We start from the raw sequence: 17316 nt of genomic DNA on the forward strand, positions 1-17316 counted from the left end.
GGGGATTGAACCGTGGTCCCTGTGCTTTGCTTTGCTTAGCTTGTTATAAATAGGTGCTTTAGACCACTGAGCCATCTCACCAGCCCCCCTATTTATTTCTTGATACCTTGCATTTTGTAGCTTTTGTTAAGTGCTTCTAACCTTTCTACTATCACTCAAAAGTGATAGGGGAAAAAAAGTTTAACTATCCTTAACAATTTTCTAACTTCCCGGGCCAAACGCCTCCAAATAATTTCTGGCCATTGCTGTACCCGTAGGTCCAATTGAGCGAAAACTTTCGCAAGGAGCGCTAAAGACGTCTCGACGCCGCGCGAGGCGGAACCGCTACGTGCTGACGTTAGCGGCACGCAGCTCCTCAGGGGCGGGCGAGGGCGAGGGCGGGGCCGGCGGGGGGACCTGCTGCTGGGAGAGCAGCGGCCCGAGCCGGGGCCATGGCGAAGCTGCTGAGCTGCGTCCTAGGGCCCCGGCTCTACAAAATCTACCGGGAGAGGGACTCAGAAAGGGCCCCGTCCAGCGTCCCCGAGACTCCAACTCCAGTCAGTAACCCCCCTTCCAGCTCCTGGGTGAGTCGAGTTCCCCCCTGGCCAAGAACTTGGTACGGCCCAAACCTTTCCCGGCCTGCGCTCTCCAGAAGCGCCCATTATTGGAAAGCAGGGGTGCGTGCTTGTCAAGCTAGTTGTCCAAAAAGTCTGCGCCGTTTGTGCTCCCCGGGTTCAAGCCACGCCTGTAATCCGGCCGCCGCCTCTCCTTAGCCCTGTTCGAACACCGCTTTTCCATTCCGACTACCAGCCCTTGCTGTTCCTCCGGCCCCCAAGCCGTCTGTCGTGGTTCGTGCCGGTTCCAGTGGAGTCCTACGCCGTGCGAGACCCTGCTCCGCCGGCCGCAGAGCAGGCGGGTCCCGCCGCCACGACTCGTAGCTTCTTCCCGGCCTTCCCTGGCCCTGCTTAACTTCCCTTTAGCTAGCCTTGAATTTCAAAATGACTTCTCCCTAGCTCGTGCGTCTTTCCTTTATCCCCCCAACCTCGCCCGAGGGAAGGACCTTTCGTGGCCCGGCTGCTGGTGGTAGGTTGTCCCTAGCTGTTCCCTCCCTTTGCATTGGTGATCTCAAATTCTGTTTCCCAGTCGAAGCACCCGCCCCTGACCCCATTCTCTGTCTTAACCTGTTCTTACTTCTGTAGCTCTTCTGCCTTGGAAGTGTCATGGAGGCAGTCACCTGTCACCCCGCTCCCCTTCTGTACCTGCTCACAGTGAAGGAGCAAAAGTCGCCTTCACTTTTGCTTCAAAGTCCAGAGCCTTGTGTTTGTTTTCCTGGGCAGGGGTGGGAAGTCAGGCTCCGGGCTGGGGTAAGGAAGATGGATTCAAGAAGCTTAGCCACAAAGGACCCATATCAGCGCTCCCCGGGGCTGGAGGGACCTGTCATCCGGTAGGGTCCTTGACGGGGCCATCTCTTTCTACAGGATACGTATTACCAGCCCCGTGCCCTGGAGAAGCATGCAGACAGCATCCTGGCGCTGGTATGTCTGCCCTGGCACTTGCGTCTCTCTGCATCTTTTCAGCCCAGCCACCCTCCTGAGTGGGGGACAAGACGTTGCCCCTGGGGGTGGGGATGCTCAGGGCTCTGCACAGGCCTGTCTAGCACAACGCACACTAACGCACTCCCCGGGGCGCATGCTGGTGCTCCCCTTTGGTATGTGGCTTTCCCTGGGGCAGCCTGAGCCCTGAGGAAAACATGTTTACCCTGGGGGCCATCTGCAGGTGCTCAGCCCTGCAGTCCCCAGTGACCTGTCCTCCCTGGCAACTAACCTCTTTGGCTGCAGAGAAAGCTGTTCTCTCTGGCAGGGTTCCTAGGGTGACGTTTGCGCATCTCTTGGGGACCAGGGCAGGGGCTGTGCTGAGCAGGGTCGATTGAAAAGGTTTGCTGAATTTGAGTAGGTGGAGAAACTAGCCCTGAAATGTGATGAAATAATGCTTGGAGGCAATTAGAGGAGGACGGCAGAACCTGTGCCTAGTTTTCTCAACCTCCATTACACTCTGACACAACACAAATGTTGAACAAATGCGAGGTCCCACTGTGTGCATGAAGGCATGCGCAGGATAGGTGCTTGATGTGCTGTGCCTGGGGTTACTCACCTTGCTCGGAGCCTAGGCCTGGGGAGGGCAGGCCTGTGCCTGTGTGCATGCATGTGTCTGTCTGTGCACCTCCGTGTGTGTGCACTCATCGCCTGTCCCTGTCTCTCTGCTGCAGGCTTCAGTCTTCTGGTCCATCTCTTACTACTCCTCTCCCTTCGCCTTCTTCTACTTGTACAGGAAAGGTCAGTGTGGCTTGGGCGGAGGTGGGGCAGGGGGTGGGCCGGTCGTTTGCAGATGGCCGGACCTCTGAAGGGAAGGCGCAGCCTGTGAGGCCGGCTTGGCTTCCTCTTCCCTCTGAGGACATTGCTGTGCCCAGGAGAAGCAGGGGCTGAACTGGGAGGAAGAGCTGAGTAGGTCGCAGAGAGCCGCTCACATTGTCCCGTCTCCCTTAGGTTACTTGAGTCTGTCCAAAGTGGTGCCATTTTCTCACTATGCGGGAACGCTGCTGCTGCTGCTGGCCGGCATCGCCTGCCTCCGAGGTAGGTGAAGAGTGGCCCGTTTGCACCCCCCCATCTCTGGGTACGTGTTCAGGACTTTGTGCAAATGTAGTTCGAGGCTGGGCCATAAGGGGGAGTAATGAAGAATGGTTTAAGGCGTGATGGTTCCTCATGCGCCATAGATCATAAATATGAAAAGGTACCTAACAGAAACATTTGCTGTTTTCTTTTCAAAGTTTTCTTTTGCTAGTGCATGTTTGCAATGCATATGATTCTGTTCACTGTGGGAAATTGGGCGCTTGCTGTTTACTAGAAAAGATGATTATACCGTGCGCTACACGCACACATATGTGCACACACGCATTCACACACACACACACACACACACACACACACACACACACACACCCCAGGAATTTCTGTACATATGTAAACGATATATATTACAAGACTATTCCGGACCATGTTATTTGTAATAATCCTAAACCAAAGATACTTAATAAGGGGGCCGGGGAGATAGCTCAATGGAATAAGCACTTGCCTGGTGAGCACAAGGGCCTGCGTTCAATCCCCAGTTCCACCAAAAAAAAAACCAAAAACAAACAAAAAGCACCACTCTTTTTTTTTTTTTTTTTTGGCAGAACCAGGGATTGAACTCAGGCCCTTGTGCTTGCCAGGGAAGCGCTTATTCCACTGAGCCATCTCCCCGGCCCCACACCACTCTTAATAGCTAAAACAGAACACTACACAGCAGCGCGCATCAGCTAACTGTAGCTGCACCTAATGCAGAAGAGCCCCGCGAGGCTCTGGTACTCCGAGGACACCGAGCACAGCTGAGGCGAGCGACGTGGGGAGGAGGTGCGGGCTAAGCCCGGAGGAGAACAAGGGCATGGCGCCTGGAAAGCTGGCAGTGACTGCGTAGGTGGCGGGCGAGTTCGGGGAGGATCCTGGGTGGGAGCTGGCTTTGTTCTCTTTCTGGACCTGGAGCATAGTCTCATAAATGTTTGCTTTGCCTTCTTCTTCCCCCCGCTGTGGTACTGAGATCGAACCCAGGGCTTTTTACTGAGCTATATCCCTAGCCCTTTCTGTTTATTTTAAGACAAGTTCTTGTGAAGTCACTGAGTAGCCCATGCTAGGCTGCAAATTGTGATCCTACTGCCTCAGCCTTCCCGCGTACTGGCATAACGGGTGTGCCACCACTTCCAGCTCGCTTTGCATTTTTAAAACATAATGTGTTTTATGTTCTTTTTAAATTTTTTAAATTTAGTACAGGGTCTCACCACACAGATCAGACGTGTAGTGATCCTCCTGTTTTCACCCTTCCCAGTGCTGGGATTATAGGCGTGAGCCACCAGGCCCAGACTCTGTCACTGGCTCAGTGCGCCCTGGGGGCAGGGCCAGTGCAGCATGTGAGACCGGGCATCGAACCCTGGTCCCTGTGCTTGCCAAAACAGGTGCTTAGTCTGCTGAGCTATCTCACTGGCCCTGTGTTTTATATTCTTATGGTCTGTTTCACAATTTTTTAAAAAAGGAAGTTAGGCTGCTATGGTGGGCCACATAATCCCAGCAGTGGGGAGGCCGAGGCAGGAGATCACCTTGAGTCTGAGGCCAGCTGGGGCCATATAGTGAGTTAAAGCCTGGCTTCAATTACCGAGCGAGATCTTGTCTCAAAAGGCAAACAAAAGGCCAGGGAGATAGCTCAGTAGAATAAGCACTTGCCAAGGTCCTGAGTTCAATACCCAATACTGAAAAACAAAAAAATAAATTAAAGGGCTGATGAGATGGCTCAGTGGTCTAAAGCACCTACTTAGAACAAGTTCAGCAAAGCACAGGGACCGCGGTTCAATCCCCCAGCACCACATGCCAGCCCACCTCACCCTCTGGTGGGCTGAGCTGGACACACACACACACACACACATACACACACACACACACACGAATAAATTAAAAAAAAAAGGCAAACAAAACAATTGAAAGAACTACAATGCTTGTGTTTTCTGGTACCACTTCAAGTAATTTGTCTATAAAATTACTAAAACATTGCATTTGAGTTGACAACACCATTGGAATTCCCCCAGGCCACCTTCTTCTTTTCACCAGAAATAACTGTTGTCATGTGGGGAGGTTTTATTCTGGTGCGTATTTCTTGCCAGGCCTGTAGTCCCAGGATTTGGGAGGCTGAGACAGGAAGAGTTCGTTGAGTCCAGGTCCAGCCTAGGCGATTTAACACGGCTGGGGAAGTAGCTCAGTGTGAAGCCCCTGGGTTCCGTCCCTGGTAACACACACACACACACGCACACACACATGCGCGCTGTATGTGATACGGTAACATGGTAAGACTCTATGAACGGTAGTGTTAGGTGTGCGTTTTGCCTGCTTGGCGTGTGTGGCGTTGCTCGTGTGGTCATCCTGCGGCATGTTGCGGGCTCGTCGTCATACCATTGGAAGTGCTGCCCCTGAGGGTGTAGGGAGCGCTCGCTTGTTCTGGCTTGATGGTCTCTGCTGCACTTCCTTTGTCCACGGTTGCCTTTCTTTCCTCAGTCCCTCTCACCACTGCAGGAATGCCAGCTCCCCAGGCAGGGCTGTGTGCCTCATTTCCTGCCTGTCTCCCGTGGGCAGGATGGGCCTGGCACACACCTGCCAGGTCAGGGATGAAGGAGGGCAGAGGCAGGGTCCTCTGCAAGGAAGGAGGGTGGATGCGGCCCCCGAGGGAGCAGTGCAGAGAGTGGGTGGGAGAAAGGCAGGAGCGGGAGAGTGTAGGAATTGGATGATGGCAAAAATGGGCCCAGGGCTGGGCGTGGTGGCACACACCTGTCATCCCAGTACTCAGGAGGCTGAGGCAGAAAGATCACTGAGAGTATGATCAGCCTGGGCTATATAGTGAGTTCAAGGCCAGCCTGCACTACATAGCAAGACATTGTCTCAAGAAGCAAACAAGACAGGGGCCAGGGAGATAGCTCAGGAGACTAAGTGCTTTCCTGCTAAGCACAGGGTCCTGAGTTCAATCCTCGGTACCGCAAAAAAAAAAAAAAAGCAAACAGACAAATAAACAGCAACAAAAAGAATAGGCCCAAGAAATAGAGGAGGACAGACTGTTGAGGAATAGGAACTATGCCGAGTGGCGATTTCGAAAGGGAGGAGGAGGGAGGAAGGAAGGGTGCTTGGCCGCAGTGGAAAGACAAGAGGTTGGGGATGGAGGCTGCGGAGCCAGGTGGTGGGGTTAGAGCACCCAGAGAGCAGGCAAGACAGACGCCTGGCGGGAAGACACGGGAGCCCACGTCAGCAGGCTGTGCGATAGTGTGTTCACACGGCGACGGACCGAACGGTCTATGAGGTGGGAGCTTGTGCGTCTAGCAGGGAAGAAACTGAGGAACATCCTGGAGCCAGTCGTCAGAGGCGGAGGAAGAGACCTGCTTTCCCGTACACAGGCCCTGCTCTCTCGTCGCTCCCTCCAGAGCGTTCTGCCCACCTCGTCCGCGCCCTAGAACGCCTGGCTGCCCAGCGTCCCCCATGCTGCTTCCTGTGCTTTCTCCACCAGGCATCGGCCGCTGGACCAACCCCCAGTACCGGCAGTTCATCAGCATCTTGGAAGCGACCCATCGGAACCACTCTGCAGAAAACAAGGTGAGAAGTTCCAGGAGAGGCTCCAGGCACCCTACACCCCGGTTCTGGCTCGGCCTCCGCAGGAGCAGGCGTGGCAGGTGGCGCTCCTTGTCCCCACCACTCCGGGTCTTGGTCTGCGCCCTTCCGCCGATGGCCTGCCCTCCCTCCCGCCTTTCCTCCTCCCAGGTCCAGCCGCAGGCATTGCCTGACTGTGGGTTTGGTTAGAGGAGAGGCATCTTCCATCACAACTCAGCTCTGTTTATCTTTGCTGTGCACCTCACACCTCGCTAGCTGCGTTTGGGATGGGACAAGGTGAACAGGTGTGATCGCTCCTGTGGTGGGGAGCGCAGCTTGGGGCCCAGCAGAAGCAGCCAGGGCACACTGCCCTTGAGGCTGTGCCAGCGCCACTGGTGCCCAAGCGTGATTATCTTTGGGAAAGGACCACAGCGCCCCATAAAGCCTCTTCTGGTGTGAGGGTTTCCGGCTTCACACAGCTCCGAGCACCGTCATCGCGCGAAGTGTTGCTCCACACCACCATTATGGAGCATGTAATTTAATGTTGCCGTGTGCCAGGCCACTGTTGGAGGCGCTTTGCCTGTTGTACCTGCCCCTTATCCTCACCGAGGCCGCGTGAGTTGGCACAATTACTCCTTTGTGCATCTGAGGAGATAGAGGCGAAAGTGCTTAAGTGACCCCTGCGGAGTCCCAGAGCCACGAAGTGGCTGGGTCTGGATGCAGAGCGGGTCTGAGCAAAGCCTGGCTGAAATTGGCTTTTCTGCATTTGGATTTGTCATTTACATATTTGTATAATTTTCCTGTTGCTCTCTTTTAGTCAAGTTATTTCTGAAAATGTCAAAAAATTTCTGTGACAGAAAGTAACAAAACAACCCTCAAAATAGAGAGCTGGGCGCTCTGGGAGTGGGGAAGAAGCCTGCAAGGAGCGAAGGCTTGGCTGGCACTGCGCACAAGCAGTGTGGATGGACCTGCTATGACCGGAAGTGTGGGTGGGCTGTGGCAGTGCTGGGGGGGGGGCCAGCAGGGCACAGACCCCAGGACAGGGACTCTATCTTCAGCTGCCCTCCTCTCCCGCAGCGGCAGAGGCAGACATCCATTTGCTCTGAGAGCCGGGTGAGGGTCGGGTGTGAGCAGCCCGTGCCCACTTCCAAGCCCGGAAACCCCAGCCGTCCTCCTGCGGGGCCGCGTCTCAGGACTCGGGCAGATGGCCAGGAGCACCTGCCTTGCCGGACCTTCTGGTGCAGTCAGGGCTCTCAGCTGGAGCCAAGGACTAAGGACCGGGCTCGGGCTGTGTGTGCGGGCCAGGCCCGGCTGGCAGCAGGGCCTCCGCCGTGCTCAGGCCCGTCCTCCCCTTTCTGCCCACTTGCTCTCCCTGCCCACCGCAGAGGCAGCTCGCCAACTACAACTTCGACTTCCGGAGCTGGCCTGTGGACTTCCACTGGGAGGAGCCCAGCAGCCGGTGAGACCCAGCCCCCGGGCTGTGGGGCAGATCCCTGTGCCCAGGGCACTGACCCCTGACCTGCCCCTTGCCTCCTAGGAAGGAGTCCCGGGGGGGCCCTTCCCGCCGTGGTGTGGCCCTGCTTCGCCCCGAGCCCCTGCACCGGGGAACAGCGGACACTTTCCTCAACCGTGTGAAGAAACTGCCCTGTCAGATTACCAGGTGGGAAGTGGCAGCAGCCGGGTGCAGGGGACAGGCGAGGGCACTAGGGCTGCATGCTCCATTGTAAAGCTGTCACTCTCTGGCCAGTGCCACGGGGTCCTGTGTACCTTTTATTCACACTTACGTGTGAGGCAGAGCTCATGGCCCACAGTCTCACAGGTCACGGATAAAGAAGTGGTAATAACGCAGCTCCATCACACAAGCCCTTCAGCGAGGCTGAGCAGGGCTGCGGGTGGGTGGAGAGGAGCTCGGCTGGCATCCGCCCTCCACTCCTTTGCTCCTTGGTTCTCCCACTGGGTCCAGCCCACTATGCTTCTCTCTGCCTCCTCGGATGTGGAGGAGATTCTTAGGGAGGTACTTGGAAGGGTTCCCACCTTGCCTGAGGGCCTGGGGCACAGTGAAGTCCAATAAACCCCAGTCACGGTAGGCAGATGTCGGAAGGTGTCCGCTCTGGTGCGTGCGGAACAGACGCTGCGGGAACTGTCTGTGGCCGTGAGAGGTGGGCGGCAGGTCCCGGCTGCCGAGCACTCTGAGAGGACAGCCAGGTTGGAGGTTCTGGAGGGGTGCTGCGGGGTTGTATAATACTCTGGGGACAGATTCCTGCAGGGTTAACTGGAAGGGGTTAGTGGTCGTTTTAAGGAACATGGCTACGTTTTATCTGTTTCGTACATTCAGGAAGTAGGGTGACCCAGCTGTGCCCTCGTCCCTGCACTGGGCATCACGCACTCCTAGCTGACGACCAAGCCCTACTCTGTGCAGTGCCCAGGCACGGCCTGTGTGGCCAGACACTGGGCATCTCACATGGGATGAGACCTCTGCCTCTTGCCCCAGCGGAGCTTTTGATCTGGTTTGTTTCGGATTATGGATCTTGACCCATTAGTGAATCTTGAAGTTATTTTTGTGTTAAAAGAATTATTTTAATTTTATTATTATTATTATTTTGTATTTTAGGGGAGGGCCTACAGAGTGTTCAGGGTCTCACTACCAGATCAGACTCATAGTGATCCGCCTGTGCTCATCCTCCCAAGAGCTGGGATTACAGGCATGCGCCACCACGCCCAATCTCAGTTGCCGTCTCAGCGTGCCCGGGTAGTGGGGCCAGCACGGCAGGCCTGGAGATTGAACCCCTGGCCCCTGCGCCTGCTTGCAGGCACTTTAATCTGCTGAACTATTAGGCCGGCCCTAAAAGAATTATTTTTAAAAATATTATTTATTTAGAGACTGTGGGCTTGCCAGGAATTGAACCCAAGGCCTCACACATGCTGGGGGACTGCTTTACCACAGAGCTACCTCCCCAGGCCTGGCTGGGGGCTTTTAGTACATGGTGTGTTTGTACTGACAAACTCATGCCTGGAAATAACTTTGCTTTTCCTTATTGTACACGAGAAGTACTATTTTGTAAGACTCTTAGAGTCGTATGTGGACAGTCCCCAGATGGCTGTGGTACATGCTTTGAATTTTGTGAGATTTGGCCTTTTTGAGACTGGGTCTCAGTATGTAGTCCCGCCAGCCTTGAGCCCTTGTGTGGCTGTGGCAGCCTCGTTCAGGCTGTCCCTGCCTCCGTCTCCTGGTCCTGGGAACATAGGCTGGGATGCCGCGCCTTGATGGGGTTCTGCTTTATTTTGTTTTGGTGGGTTTTGTGTTTTACCTTGTAAGCAACAGCAGCTTTATTCCCCATAGTTCTGGAGACTACAGAGCCCCTGATCGAGGCACCCGCGTGTGTGGTGTCTGAGGAAGTGTCACTGCCTGGGTCGCCGGAGGCATCTTCTTGCTGTGTCTTCACAGCTCTCCGAAGCCAATTTAGTTGAACTTTAACGTACTCGTTTTTTGAGACAGGGTCTTGCTAAGTAGTGGAGGCTGGTCTGAAACTCGCTGGCCTCTAACTTGTGGTCCCCCCGCCCCAGCCTGCTCAGTAGTGGAGTTACAGATGTGTGCCCCACGCACCTGGCACGTCTGTCACGAGGATATTAGGCTAGTCACCTCCCAGAGCCCCCACATGCTCAGATGCCACCATCACACTGGTGACTGGGTGGCCATAGGAGCTTTGGGGCAATGTAGTAGCTTTTTTTTTAAATATTTATTTATTTATTTATTTATTTATTTATTTTTGTGTGTGTGTGTGTGTGTGTGTGTGGCCAGCTCAGCCCACCAGGGGGCGGACTGGCTGTCATGTGGTGCTGGGGGATTGAACCGTGGTCCCTGTGCTTTGCTAAGCTTGTTCTAAGTAGGTGCTTTAGACCACTGAGCCATCTCACCAGCCCACAATGTAGTCTCTTGATTTTTTTTTTTTTTTCCTCAGAACTGGGGATTGAACTCAGGCCCTTGCGCTTGCCAGGGAAGCGCTTATTCCACTGAAACAGCTCCCCGGCCCTGTTGTTTTTTGTTTGTTTGTTTGTTTTTGTTTTTTGAGTCTCTTGATTTTTTGAGATGCGCCATCTACCATCTGGGCTCCCAGCCCCAGGACACTGTCGTCTATGCCTGGTCCATTGGCGGCTTCACTGGTAGCAGCCCCCCACCCTGCAGCTGTGTTGCCGACGCTGGGCCCGAGGTCCTGACCTCAGGTGGCCCTCCTGCCTCACCTGCCAGGTAGCTGGGCCCAGAGGCCTGCACCATGCCAGCCACACTACTATTTGGATTGTTTTAGGGCTAGTCCTGGAGAGCAGATCTAAGGGCGGCCTGCCACTGAGCTGCATCCCTGGCCTACTTCTTTTTCTTTCCTTCATTCTTCTTTTTCTTTTTTTTTTATATTGGGAATCAAACTCAGGACCTTGCATTTTCCAGGCAGGCACTGTGCCTCTGAGCTACACCCCTGGGTCTCTTATTTACTTATATATTGTGTGTTCATATATTGAATTGAGGACCTTGGCTTGCGAGGCAAGCACTGTGCTGCTGAGTTACCTCCTCAGCCCTATTTCACTAAGTCTTAAAGCAGATGGAAGCTAGGAAGATATGGGTGGAGCAGACCCAGAATTCATAGCCTCTAGACCCTTCTGGGCTGCAGAAGGACACTGGGCCGTGTCGGGGATGGGTGCTCATGATACTGTGTCCCCACAGCTACCTGGTGGCGCACACGCTGGGCCGCCGCATGCTGTACCCTGGCTCTGTGTACCTGCTCCAGAAGGCCCTCATGCCAGTGCTGCTGCAGGGCCAGGCCCGGCTGGTGGAGGAGGTGAGCACCGCTCCGTCCCTCCCTGCTGGCCTTCTCCCCAGGATGGGCCTCCGGCCTCTCACAGCTGGGCTGCCCTCCTCCCGGGATGGGCCTCCGGCCTCTCACAGCTGGGCTGCCCCCCTTCTCCCCTCCTCAGTGTAACGGGCGACGAGCAAAGCTGCTGGCCTGTGACGGCAATGAGATCGACACCATGTTTGTGGACCGGCGGGGGACAGCCGAGCCCCAAGGACAGAAGCTGGTAAGAGGGTTCAGGGAGCCCAGAGACAGAGTATGGGGAGGCTCGCAGGGTTCTGGGACCCCGATTTTTTTGTTTTTTGTACTGGGGATCAAACTCAGGATCTTGCACTTGCCAGGCAGGTGCCTATGCTGCTGAGCTGTCCCCCAGCTGGGACCCCAATCTTATAACATCTAGTGTGTGGAACAGTCGCAGGGAGTAATCCCGTCGCCTAGCCCCAGCCCAAGACCTTTTGTGTAGGAAAACTCATACAGGAAAATAGATGACCAGGGCTGGAAGATAGCTTGGCGGTCTAAGCACCTGCCTAGCGAGCATAAAAGTCCGGAGTTTGATCACTGGTACTGCTCGTTGTGCCAGCCCTGGAACCCTGGGTGTGCTGTGCTGGCCTTGAAACCCGGTGTAGTGATGCAGGCCTATAATTCCAGTGCTGGGGAGGCTGAGACAGGAGGATCACTACAAGCCTGAGCTGTATAGCAAGATCCTATTTGAACAACAAAAAGAAAATAGATGACAAAGTAGGAGTTGACATGCAAGAACCAAAAAATCATAATCGTAACAGCCCCGAGACAGCGTGCACCATGTACCCGAGCCCTGGGGCGTCTTCCTCCAGGACCTGGGTGCTAGGCACCCGCAGTCGCTTTGCCTCTGTCTGTGGGCCTTGGGATTATGTTTCTGTCCTTGGAGGGAAGAGATCTGCCCTAGACTCTGCCCTGCTGGGCTCTTCTCGGGATGCCCTCCCTGCCTGGGCGACTTCCCCCCAAGCCCTTCTCCTGCCTCCTCCAAAGGTGATCTGCTGTGAGGGGAACGCGGGCTTCTACGAGGTGGGCTGCGTCTCCACACCCCTGGAAGGTAGGCCCGTGCCGGCCCTCAGTCCGTTCCTCCTTCCCTGCCTCACCATGCTCCCATCCTGTCCCACCCCCACGCATAGCCACACCCCCTCGCTGGCTCCCTGACCCAGCACAGCTGCAGCTGTGTCCCTGGGCTCGAGGGCCTTTCTGCCATCCTGTCCCCAAGGACAGAGAGAGATCTGGGCCACCAGGTCTCAGTCCCTTTTCTCCTGTGTGACAGCTGGCTACTCTGTCCTGGGCTGGAACCATCCTGGCTTCGCAGGAAGCACAGTGAGACCCTCCCTGGCATCCCTTTTCCTTTCCTGTCTATCTCCCTCCGGTCAGCTGCTGGGTGGGGGGAATGGGGTGCATATCTTGGGGGACCTCCACCCCTGTAACCTGGGGGCCAAGGGACATGCTGCAGGGGCGGCTGGGGAAAGGTTGGGGCTCTGGACACTGGCCTGGAGAGCACCCCATCTCCTGCCCATGTTAGCATGCTGCTGCTGATGGGAGCTGTTGTGGTGACCAGAGCCACCCTCCTCCCACAGGGGGTGCCGTTCCCACAGAACGAGGCCAACGCCATGGACGTGGTGGTCCAGTTCGCCATCCACCGCCTGGGCTTCCAACCCCAGGACATCGTCGTCTACGCCTGGTCCATTGGCGGCTTCACTGGTACCAGCCCCCCACCCTGTGCAGACACACCTCTGCCCCTTCCCAGGAGGGGGGACCCACGTTTCCCCGGGCAGGAGTGGAGTAGCGGCTGAGGGAGGAGGCTCCTTCCTGTGTGCCTGGTCGGTGAAGGAAGGGGACTAGGGAGAACAGGAAGGGAAGTCCTCCTGCCTCTGTCTCCCCTGCACTTATGCCATCTCCACGTACCTGGCTGAGAAGCAGGGTCGAGGAGTTGCAGGGAGGAAGGGGTGGGGGTGGGCAGGGGCCCCTCAGTTCTGGTCCTCTTGTCCTGGTACCAGCCACGTGGGCAGCCATGTGCTACCCGGACATCAGTGCCGTGGTCCTGGATGCCTCCTTCGATGACCTGGTGCCCTTGGCCTTGAAGGTCATGCCTGACAGCTGGAGTGAGTGCAGCCCCGCCCCCCGGGGGGAGGGGCACCCCTGTCTGGTGAGGTGAGTAGTGGGGACCTCGCCTTCACCCCTGTTGCCCTCCAGGGGCCCTGGTGACCAGGACAGTGAGGCAGCATCTCAACCTGAACAATGCAGAGCAGCTGTGCAGGTGAGGGCCCGCTGCTCCCGAGTCTGCACTAAAGAAAGCTGGGCTGCCCACCCCAGTGCCCCCGTGCCCACACCGCAGCCCCTTCCGGCCTGGGCCTCTTGCCACCTGGCCAGCCGTGTGTCTGCCGGGCACTGCAGGGCCTCTCCTCAGCACCCAGAGCAGTGGTCCTCAGATGTGCTGGGTGGGCGCTGCTGTAGGTCGGGGGTAGGAATGCTTGTTGGGATAGGGCGGGCCACTTGCTGCTTGTCACCGGTGTCCCTCTGAGCTCTCCCCACTGTGCCCCCAGGTACCAGGGCCCGGTGCTGCTGATCCGGAGGACCAAGGACGAGATTATCACCACCACGTGAGTGGGCGCCTGGGTCGGGGCTGCCCCCGCCACCTCCACCCTCACCACTCCAGAGTAACCTTGTCATCCCCAGGGTTCCGGAGGACATCATGTCCAACCGAGGCAATGACCTCCTGCTGAAGCTCCTGCAGTTCCGGTGAGCGGCCCAGCCCCAGGAGGGCGCGGGGAGCTTCCACTGCAGGTGGCCATGCTCAGCCCCGACTGCCGCTCGCTCCTCCATAGGTACCCCCGAGTGATGGCCGAGGACGGCCTCCGTGTGGTGAGGCAGTGGCTGGAAGCCTCCTCGCAGTTGGAGGAAGGTGAGTGGCAGGAGGCCAGGCCGTGGGGGGCAGGCTGGGGGGGCAGCTCCTGACAGCATCTCTCCTGTGCAGCCTCTGTGTACAGCCGCTGGGAGGTGGAGGAGGACTGGTGCCTGTCGGTGCTGCGTTCCTACCAGGCCGAGCACGGCCCCGACTTCCCCTGGAGCGTGGGTAGGAGTCCTGGGCAGGGGGGCGGGCGGAGGAGCCAGGCTGGCCGCTGAGCATCTCCTCTCTGCAGGGGAGGACATGGAGGCAGAGGGCCGCCAGCAGCTGGCTTTGTTCCTGGTGAGCTGGGGGCTTGGGGCAGGCCTTGGGGACGGGAAGCCGCGTGTGCCACGGCTGGGTGGTGGCCCCACAGAACGCCGCCCCACCTGCTCCTCCCTCTTCTCAGGCTCGGAAGCACTTGCACAACTTTGAGGCCACACACTGCACCCCTCTCCCAGCACAGCACTTCCAGATGCCCTGGCACCTCTAGGCACTGCTGGGACTGGTCTGGAAGCAGAGGCGGTCTGTGGCCTGCGTGCCGCTGTGGATGGCCCGTGGCTGGGGCCGTCCTCCCCACGCGCTCCGTGCACGCTCCCTTGCCACGCCCTGCATTAGGTGAATGCGTTGTTCCTAGTAATTAATAAAAAGTATTTTTTCTACTGTCTGCCTAACTGTCCTCCCAAGGGCCCAGGGACCAAGGGGCTGGCAGCGAGGAGTGCGGGGCTGGGGTGGGGGGACAACTCCAGGCTGCCAGCCCGTCCCTCTCAGCCCTGTGCCCCCACCTCGGTCCTTCCTGTGCTCCCAAGCCTGAGCTCTCCCTCCTTGCTGTTTGCCCAAGTGCCCTTCAGGATCCGATTTCACCTACTCGGCTCTATTGATTTCCGAGGCCAACCTGCAGCACCCCACCCCCCACCCCTGGCCAGGCCTTGTTCAGCTCTGGCTGAGCCTAGATGGGGCGCCGCCCCTGCGTCTTGTGCTGCTCACCCTGGGCAGCCTTGCCAGACAGCCACCAAATCTCACACCCTCAGCATTTAACAAACAGGGTTGCCTGGGCCAAACTCCTGTGCACCCAGAGGCACCTCCGCTGCGACAGCTCTGTGGGAAGAAAACTCTTGGGCTGAGCCTGAGGAAGTCGACTTCTATAACTTTTAACTCTTGCACCTTGTGGACAGCACGAGTCCACATCCCATCCCTCGGTTTGTTGCTGGGCCATTTGCTTTTCCAGATGAAATTTCCCCAAGCTTACCTCCCAAGGAGCAAGGCCCTTTGTACAGATGCTTAGCAGGGATGGTAACACGTAATCCCAGCACTGGAGGCTGAGGCAGGAGGGTTGCTTTGAGTTCAAGGTCAGCTGATTTACACAGCAAGACCTGGTTTCAAAACAGCAATAAAAATGCTTAACAAGAGTAACAATGTTGGGCTGGCCAAATAGCTCAGTGGATTAAAGCGCCTGCAAGCAGGCCCGGGGCCCAGGGTTCCATCCTCTGGCCTGCTATGCTGGCCCTGCCCCTGGGTACGGTGGTGCGTGCCTGTAATCCCAGCTCTTGGGAGGCTATAAACAGGAGGATCACTACAACTAGTACTGAGACCCTGGACACCGTGTAGACCCTTCCCTAAAATACAAAAGAAAACAATGACAATGTTGTGGCACCTTGGAGTCTGGCTGATTTCTGTCTGCCGGAGCCCAGCCAGTCCCTGGCTTCTGCCTTATTTCTCAGTATTCCCTTAAGGACAGCATGCAGTGCGGATGGTGAGCCAGTCAGAGCTGAGTGCCCAAACTACAACCCCGAACCCCTTTGTTTTTGCAAATATCAACACTACAATTAAACCTGAATACACAGGCTTTAGTTTAAAAAAAAGTAATTCAGACATTAACATCTTTTGTCCGAGAAGAAAATAAACACTCCATAGGTTCTCCACCAGTGGTATAGGGAATCCCACAGGAAGGGGAATCAGACCAACCACTTGATGTGATCACTGAAATTTGGGATCAGAAGGACATGCCCCTCGATCTAGAATGCCCCGCCCTTAGCAAGCGGCGGCTGGGAGGCGGCTGGGAGCGGATGCTGGCCTTGTCTGTGCTAGCTCGGGGAGCCCACAGCGCGGGGAGTGTGCAGTGCGGGGGTCGGCTGCGTGGTTCCGAGCCTTAGCCTCCCGGTAGTGCGGCAGCTCCTCTTTTGGAGACCACCTTTGTTCAGCCAAAGGAACCTCCTCAAATGCAAACATGGGGCACTCACTCTGAGACAAGAACCCCTTTCCTGGCCATGGCCATTAGGGACGCCCCTTGGACTTGGGAAGTGGGTGGGACTGAGTGGCCTGAAGGGGCCTCAGTTTACTTCTGTGTCTCCCACTGATGGCACGCAGCAGCCACACGTGGCCTCAGGACCAGCAGAGACCAGCATGCTGTCCTCCCCTTCAGAGCAGTGGTCCAGGACGTCCCCTGCAGTGGACGCCCCACAACTGTGTGGGCTGAACACCCAGGCCCCTGGGCACACAAGGCGAGAGGAAAGACTGGGAGAAAGGGATTCACCCTATCCCTCCTATCCCAGGCACCCAGGCTAACAGGGTGGGGTGCGTATCCCAAGGCCTGTGTGTGTGTGCCGAGCGGCTATCACCAGTGAGGGCTCCTGAGGACGGTGGCCCAGGCCTTGGGGATGGCGGGAAGCTCCATTCCCAGCCTTTTTTTTCTTTTTTAGTAGTGTCTTGCTAAATTGCTCAGTTGCCCAGGGTGGACCTGAATTTGCAATCCTCCTGCTTCAGCCTCCCAGAGTACTGGGATTACAGACGTGTGCCACCCTAGGGAACCCAGCCGTTCATTCGCATTCCCTCTCCAGACTGCCCTGCAGCAGAACTTGGGCCAGCCTCTCAGTTTCCCACGTTCCAGTACCTCAAATTTGGGGGCCTTCCGGCCTCAGGCTCTGCCTTAGTTTCATAACTGGGATGGGGGGGACATGCTGTCACCACAGCGACTATGGCAATGGCTCCAACCCAGAAAACCTCCAACCAAACTGTCTCCATGGAAACTCACTAGCCAGCACAGCCTGGCCCTGCCCTGAACAGGGGAGGAGCTTAGAAAGAGGGCGGGGCTAAGGAGGAAGGCCACGCCCCTCCCGTCTTCCGGCCGCGTAGCCCACGTGCGCCCGCCCGCAGCGCCTCTCAGGGCGTCCCCGCGACGGGCGCTGCTTCTCCTCTGCCGTGAGGTTCGAGCGGGGCCTCCCAGGCGGTCGCCGTGAGAGCCTCAGTCCTCACGTTTTGTCAGACGCTCGGGGCGCCGCGGGGCACAGCCTCCACGGAGAGCGGAGCGGACGCGGCGCCGCCTTCAGGGCAGCCGGATCCCACGCGCGGTCGGGTCGTGCGCGCCGCGCTCCGGGGCGCGGCGCGG

At 57.0% G+C, this 17316-nt stretch overlaps 1 protein-coding gene across 3 annotated transcripts in view; it reads left to right on the forward strand.

The window, feature by feature from the left end:
• Abhd16a (abhydrolase domain containing 16A) overlaps window positions 1-14598 on the forward strand; it is a 24985-nt gene extending 10387 nt beyond the window's left edge. For 2 of the 3 annotated variants that reach the window (XM_023721662.1, XM_023721664.1), the window contains exons 3-20: window positions 1458-1514; window positions 2523-2609; window positions 6106-6191; window positions 7571-7644; window positions 7723-7845; window positions 10900-11014; window positions 11151-11252; window positions 12035-12098; window positions 12318-12367; window positions 12625-12748; window positions 13045-13149; window positions 13241-13304; window positions 13591-13647; window positions 13724-13786; window positions 13873-13949; window positions 14022-14120; window positions 14188-14234; window positions 14341-14598. In XM_023721662.1, coding sequence (XP_023577430.1) covers window positions 1458-1514; window positions 2523-2609; window positions 6106-6191; window positions 7571-7644; window positions 7723-7845; window positions 10900-11014; window positions 11151-11252; window positions 12035-12098; window positions 12318-12367; window positions 12625-12748; window positions 13045-13149; window positions 13241-13304; window positions 13591-13647; window positions 13724-13786; window positions 13873-13949; window positions 14022-14120; window positions 14188-14234; window positions 14341-14424 — 1478 coding nt within the window. In that variant the 3' untranslated portion in view covers window positions 14425-14598. Of the gene's footprint in view, window positions 1-375; window positions 564-1457; window positions 1515-2245; window positions 2313-2522; window positions 2610-6105; window positions 6192-7570; window positions 7645-7722; window positions 7846-10899; window positions 11015-11150; window positions 11253-12034; window positions 12099-12317; window positions 12368-12624; window positions 12749-13044; window positions 13150-13240; window positions 13305-13590; window positions 13648-13723; window positions 13787-13872; window positions 13950-14021; window positions 14121-14187; window positions 14235-14340 lie in introns of those variants that run through there. The other variant, XM_004624309.2, reaches the window with a different exon arrangement.
• Window positions 14599-17316: the final 2718 nt, after the last annotated feature.

Source organism: Octodon degus, unplaced genomic scaffold, assembly GCF_000260255.1.
Source record: "Octodon degus isolate 3935 unplaced genomic scaffold, OctDeg1.0 scaffold00005, whole genome shotgun sequence".
NCBI lineage: Eukaryota > Metazoa > Chordata > Mammalia > Rodentia > Octodontidae > Octodon > Octodon degus.